Source organism: Penaeus monodon, unplaced genomic scaffold, assembly GCF_015228065.2.
Source record: "Penaeus monodon isolate SGIC_2016 unplaced genomic scaffold, NSTDA_Pmon_1 PmonScaffold_140, whole genome shotgun sequence".
NCBI classification, from domain to species: Eukaryota; Metazoa; Arthropoda; class Malacostraca; order Decapoda; family Penaeidae; genus Penaeus; species Penaeus monodon.
Window position 1 is genome coordinate 152738 of NW_023643043.1, and position 7468 is coordinate 160205.

At 39.6% G+C, this 7468-nt stretch overlaps 1 protein-coding gene across 1 annotated transcript; it reads left to right on the forward strand.

Annotated features, from left to right (window-relative positions):
* Positions 1 to 2190: 2190 nt before the first annotated feature.
* LOC119569314 lies at positions 2191 to 5044 on the forward strand. The gene is made up of 6 exons (XM_037917528.1): positions 2191 to 2236; positions 2366 to 3723; positions 3868 to 4173; positions 4259 to 4499; positions 4591 to 4802; positions 4901 to 5044. The coding sequence occupies exons 1-6, from the start codon at positions 2191 to 2193 to the stop codon at positions 5042 to 5044; spliced, it is 2307 nt and encodes a 768-aa protein (XP_037773456.1).
* The last annotated feature ends 2424 nt before the right edge of the window (positions 5045 to 7468 follow it).

Genomic DNA, 7468 nt, shown 5'->3' on the forward strand with positions numbered 1-7468 from the left:
GGGGCTGCACTATCAAAATGTAGCCCAGTTCTAATAATAGGAGCTGCAATTAGTAATAGATAATTTTAAACATTCCTTCCATCACTTCGGTTCATTGCACGTCACTGCATATATTTCTTAAGTCAATCACCAACAGTATGTACAGGAATACAAAGAGTAAACACTTACAATGTGTTCAGGTTGGAGCTCGGAATAGAGTGGCAAACCATAGAATGGCAACCACCGACCATGGTTGACATGAGGCTTTGGTGGACTCGAAGCTGCCGTCCGAACGGGTGGAGGTGAACCAAATGAACCTTACACCTCATCCGCACACCAAACACACACGCATAATAAAAATAGTGAAACCATCACTAAAAGAAACCCTTTACATATATTTTCGTTTATATACGCATATATATGTATATATATGTACATATATGTATATATATGCACATATGTATATATATATATATATATTATATCATATATATATATATATATATATATATATAAATGTATATATATATATACATACATATATATATATATATATATATATATATATATAAGTATACATATGCATATACATATCTTCGGTAATATATATATATATATATATATATATATATATATATTATGTATATATGTATATTATATATATATATATATATATATATATATAAGTATACATATGCATATACATATCTTCGGTATATATATATATATATATATATATAATATATATATATATATATATATATATACATATGTGCATATATATACATATATGTACATATATATACATATATATGCGTATATAAACGAAAATATATGTAAAGGGTTTCTTTTAGTGATGGTTTCACTATTTTTATTATGCGTGTGTGTTTGGTGTGCGGATGAGGTGTAAGGTTCATTTGGTTCACCTCCACCCGTTCGGACGGCAGCTTCGAGTCCACCAAAGCCTCATGTCAACCATGGTCGGTGGTTGCCATTCTATGGTTTGCCACTCTATTCCGAGCTCCACACCTGAACACATTGTAAGTTGTTTACTCTTTGTATTTCCTGTACATACTGTTGGTGAATTGACTTAAGAAATATAATGCAGTGACGTGCAATGAACCGAAGTGATGGAAGGAATGTTTAAAATTATCTTATTACTAATTGCAGCCTCCTATTATTAGAACTGGGCTACATTTTGATAGCTGCAGCCCGCTCCACCAGTGGCTCCTTTAGGACGAATATACTTTCAGGTGCCTGAATCTAAGGCTGGAAACCTTCACTCCGTTCCACCGAATATTTCACCGACAACTACTGCAATCACGAGTTTTTTATTTTATCTTGTATTTGTGTGAATTGTACATTTTTGAGGAATATAACTATGAAAGTGCAATATCGTATTTAATATGCCCCGAGATGATCTATATCCCAGAGGATACCATAAAAGAACCTGTGGTTAATGGCAAATAAGAACCAAACCAAAGAAACCACGGACAATCTGGCGCAGTGAGTAGGATCCTCTTATAGATTACTCAGGGCTTGTTTATTTATATTTACTTATGTACTTTCTTTTACGCTCACAGAATGTAATGTGGAACCCGGAGGAGTGGCCAACCATAGAATGGTGATGCGGAGAACCAAATGGAGGAATGGTGTTGTGGATTTTTTTTTGGTGAAGGAGTGTGACGACTCGCGCTGCGAGTTGTATTTTACATACGGAACACTACGTCATACGCGATAGGGTTAAGAGTCAATCTAGTCCGATCGTGCCTCCTTCTCACCGTTTACCGACGTGCATCGTCGCGAGTGCTCAGTTAGGTGATTCTATTTTACCTCGCTGTATTTAGGGAGATCAGTCAGTGACGATTGTGGTGTACCCCTGTGGTAGTTTTTAGATAACTACTGTGATGGCCTTGTACATTGTACACCTGTGCGTAAGCCTACCATTGCTGTTAACGATGTTTTTGCGCTGAGTTAGACTAGCCGTTGTTGTGCGATAGTCTGTGCGCCGTTTTCTTTAAGCTGTTTCGCTCGCATCAAGTCAGTTTGAAACGGAACTTAATTCTAAGTGTGTGCTTAGTCTTTTGTTTATGTTCTACGATTTTCTTTTAGAATCGTTGATTTTCGTAATTTTTGATAGCGTGATAACACGTTCATCTCTTGTATATCAAATTCATATTCACTTAGTTGAATCTTTTTATATTTATAATCATGTCGCTGAACTTAGTAGAACTAGTTAAGTGTGCTAAGGAAGCAGGTCTTTCTGCCGCGGACATAAATGCTTTAGTTTTAAAAGAGGAAGTTAGATACAAAGAACAAAACGAAAGAGAAGAAAAGCAAAGGGAACGAGAGGAGAGACAAAAGGAGCGAGATCTGAAACGCGAAGAGTTAGAAGTTCAGGAGAGGGAAAGACAGCGCGAATATGAAGCGAACGAGGCCGAGAAGCAGCGTGCCCACGAGCTGGCCCTTGCTCGCGTGAGACCCGAGAACCTTTCACTCAATGACAGTCGTGATCATTACCCTAAATTAAGAATGCCTCTATTCACTGATGGTAATGATGATATTGATGATTATTTGCGTAGATTTGAGAAATTAGCTGCTTTGCAAGGATGGAATTCTAATGATTATCATATTTACCTTGGCTCACTCTTGGGAGGTAAGGCCTTGCAAATTTACGTAAGTTTGGCAGACGACATTTTGAAGGATTACAGTCAGTTAAAAGACGCGTTGTTGAAGGCGTATAACGTTGACGCTGACTCATACCGTAAAAAGTTCAAAGAAAGCAAAGTTGGTGATACTGAGACTTACGTTCAGTTAATTACGTGTCGCAAAGTTGGTGATACTGAGACTTACGTTCAGTTAATTAGTGTCGAAAGGGAATACAACTCGTTGTTTGACTTTTTGATACAAGACCAGCTGTTGAGTAATTGCCCTCTTGACCTTCGCATCTTTCTCAAAGAACGGACGTTCGCAAGTACAGTGGAAATGGCTCAAACAGCAGATAGGTATCGTTGCGCCCATAGAGCTGGTAGAGGTCATAAAACACCTGTTAAAGATGAATCTGCTTATAAGAAAGATACGAATGTTCCCCTTAAGGATGTGATTTGTCACCACTGTTCCAAAGTGGGTCACATACGTCCTTCTTGCCCCGAACTTAAATTCGCGAAACCCAAGACTTCTCAGAAAGTAAATGCTGCATTTAAGGCTAATGTAAATTACGATCACGGTATTACGTGTGATGGATCCTTAAATGGCAAGCCAGTGAATGTACTTTTTGATTCGGGTTGCTCGTCAGTGATAGTGAAGGAATCGCTCGTGCCCGCCTCGGTCAAGCGAGGAAAGGTGGTTGCGCTGTATGACTACCTGGGGGAGCGGCGCGAATTCCCCACCGCACGTTGTCTGATTAGGAGTAAATTTCTGAATGGGTGGTTTGACGTCGTGGTTGCGCCGATAAAGTTCACGGATGTCCTCATAGGTATGGTGCCGGGGGTCAAGGCGTCGAGCGTGAACATTCCGAACACGAAAGCAGCCAAAACTCCTCAGAGGAGCGAAATTAATGCTGTTGCGACGCGGGCCGCCAAAGCGAAGGAAAATGTCGGTCCTGACAAACTAATTGTTCCCAGCTTCAAATTTGAGAACGTCTCTAAGCAAGACTTCATGGATGCTCAGTCCTCTTGCCCGTCTCTAGAACACATTCGTTCTAAGGAAAGAATTAAAGCTATTGTCACTGTTAAAAGTCGTTCGGTAAAATTCGAACGAGTAAATGGGTTGATTTACCGTATTTGCGTAAAGAGCAAACACGAACACGAAATCGGAGAGAAACAATTGGTTGTGCCCCGTAGATTTATTCCAATAATTTTGTCTATGGCTCACGATTCCCTTTGGCAGGTCATTTCTCTCATCGAAAGACTGCAGAAAAGGTATTCCATAAATTTCTTTTGGCCAGGAGCAGGCGCAGAGATCAAACGCTACTGTCGCTCTTGTCATGCTTGCCAGAAAACGGTCCCTAAGGGCAAGATCAGAAAGGCCCCCATGGTTCAGATGCCAGTCATAAGCGAGCCGTTTTCCCGAGTAGCGATTGATATCGTCGGGCCGATCTCCCCGCCCTCGAGCCGAGGCCACAAGTATATGTTGACCTTGATTGACATGGCCACCAGATTTCCTGAGGCAGTTCCTCTGAGAAATATCGACTCGGTAACTGTTGCTGAAGCGTTGTTAACCATTTTCGCTCGTGTAGGAATACCGAAAGAGATTTTCTGCTCGTGGTACACAATTTAAGTCTGATTTGATGGCAGAGATCAACCGATTACTTTCTGTTAAAGCATTATACACCAGTCCGTATCACGCGTGTTGTAATGGTACCGTCGAACGTTTTCACGCAGTGCTAAAAGCTATGTTGAAAAAGCTCTGCAGCGAACGACCACATGACTGGGATCGTTACATCCCATCCGTCTTGTTTGCGTATCGCGAGATTCCTCACGATACGCTAAAATTTAGTCCGTTTGAGTTGCTGTACGGCCGTAAGGTACGTGGGCCCTTTATCAATTCTGCATAATTTATGGACTAAAGATATTGATGGGGAGGTTAAGAGTACCTATCAATATGTATTAGATCTGAGATCTAGATTAGAACAATCGGCTCAACTAGCATCCGCTCATGCAGACGTGAATAGCAGAATGTACAAGACGTACTTCGACAGGAAAGCTAGAGCTCGAACGTTAAAAGAAGGGGATGAAGTACTTGTGCTGTTGCCAACTTCGCATAACAAACTAACTGTTCAGTGGAAGGGTCCCTATTCTGTTGTACGCAAGCATGAAAATGGTGTAGACTATGAAATAAAAATAAAAGGGAAAATAAGGCTTTATCATGTGAACTGCTGAAGAAATATGAAAGACGCGAAAATGGCATTTCTCACTCTCAGGTGTGCCAAGCTTGCGTGGTAGATGCTTCTGATCCCATAGATAAGAACGCTAATGGCGTATGTGATATCCCGAATTGTATAATCCTGGTAAATACGAATTTAATTTTAACTCTGAACTCTCAAATGAACAAACCTCAGAGCTAAACCATCTAATCGCTGATTTCTTGACGTATTTGTCGATAAACCAGGCATGACCAGTACAGTAGTTCATGATATTCATTTGACTACAGAGGTTCCCGTTCATACGAAGCCTTATCCTATTCCATATCATTTACGTAACGCTTTTGACGAGGAAGTGGAAAGGATGAGGGAATTGCGAGTAATTGAACCGTCAACCTCTGCTTATTGTTCACCTGTAGTACTGGTGAAGAAGGCCGACAACTCGTGGCGCTTTTGTGTAGATTTCAGTCTCTTAATGACATAAGCCTCTTTGACGCTGAGCCGATGCCGACCATGGAAGAAGCGTTGGGTAGTTTCGTGGGAGATTCATACTTTACGGAAATTGATCTCTGTAAGGGTTACTGGCAAATTCCTCTGAGTGATAAGGCGAAGCAGTACACCGCGTTTGCTACACAGAAGTATGGCCTTATGCAGTTTAGAAAATTACCATTCGGTTTACGTACAGCGTGCGCTACTTTCATTAGACTGATGCGTAAGGTAACTGCTGGTCTAAACAATGTTAATTGTTATTTTGACAACTTGGTTATACATAGTCAGACATTTTCTGATCATCTTTTGCATTTGAGGAAAGTTTTGGAGCGTTTACGCGAGCACGGGTTAACCGCCGGGCCAAATAAATGTTATTTTGCTTATCCTAGCATAAAATATCTAGGATTTAATCTTAGTGATAAGGGATTAAGTACACTTCCTGATAAAGTTAGTGCCATTAAGAACATGCCTTTACCGGAGACGAAGAAGCAGTTACGCAGCTTTCTCGGAACTCTCTCGTTCTACCGAAAGTTCATTCCGAATCTGGCAAACCTCGCATATCCCCTGAATGCTTTGTTAAAGAAATTTAGTCCTAATAAACTGAATCTGACCCCTAGCCTCGTTGACAGGATTAACGAATTAAAAGATCTCTTGATGAATGCCCCTATTCTAACTTTGCCCGACTACAGTAAGACTTTCTATCTTCGCACTGACGCGAGTGATACTGGCCTCGGGGCCGTCTTGTTGCAAAGTGTCGATGGCGTCCTCATGCCCATCGCCTACGCAAGTAGAAAACTTAAAGATCGGGAGACTCGTTACGCTGTCATTGAACGAGAAGGTTTGGCGATCGTTTGGGCGATCGAAAAATTCTATTGTTATTTGTATGGACGCGAATTTATTCTGCAAACTGATCAACAGCCATTAAAGTATATTAAAAACATGAAAAACAGCAACGGTCGGCTTATGCGCTGGTCACTCGCCCTTCAGTCACATTCATTCACAATAGAATATATAAAAGGCCAAGAAAATGTTGGAGCTGACATACTCAGCCGATGTTCTGTATAAAGTTTTGTTCTTGTTTACGTAACAACCTTACGTTATTATTAATGATAATTTAAGTTGAGTGAAACCCCACTTTTCGCTGAAATCTTGCGATTTAAGTTGAATTGGGGGCTTTGTAAAGGGTTTCTTTTAGTGATGGTTTTCACTATTTTTATTATGCGTGTGTGTTTGGTGTGCGGATGAGGTGTAAGGTTCATTTGGTTCACCTCCACCCGTTCGGACGGCAGCTTCGAGTCCACCAAAGCCTCATGTCAACCATGGTCGGTGGTTTGCCCATTCTATGGTTTGCCACTCTATTCCGAGCTCCACACCTGAACACATTGTAAGTTGTTTACTCTTTGTATTTCCTGTACATACTGTTGGTGAATTGACTTAAGAAATATAATGCAGTGACGTGCAATGAACCGAAGTGATGGAAGGAATGTTTAAAATTATCTTATTACTAATTGCAGCCTCCTATTATTAGAACTGGGCTACATTTTGATAGCTGCAGCCCGCTCCACCAGTGGCTCCTTTAGGACGAATATACTTCAGGTGCCTGAATCTAAGGCTGGAAACCTTCACTCCGTTCCACCGAATATTTCACCGACTACTACTGCAATCACGAGTTTTTATTTTATCTTGTATTTGTGTGAATTGTACATTTTTGAGGAATATAACTATGAAAGTGCAATATCGTATTTAATATGCCCCGAGATGATCTATATCCCAGAGGATACCATAAAAGAACCTGTGGTTAATGGCAAATAAGAACCAAACCAAAGAAACCACGGACAATATACATAATATATATATATATGTATATATATATATATATATATATATATATATATATATATATATATATGAGTGTATATATATGTATATATATTTATGTTTATTTATACATTTATTTATATATATATATATATATATATATATATATGTATATGTATATATATGTATATTTATATATATATATATGAATATGTATATATGTATGAATATTTATATATATGTATGTGCCTAATCCAAACCCAAACCTAACCCAAACCTAACTCAAACCTAACCTAAACCTAACCTAAACCTCGCCCAAAC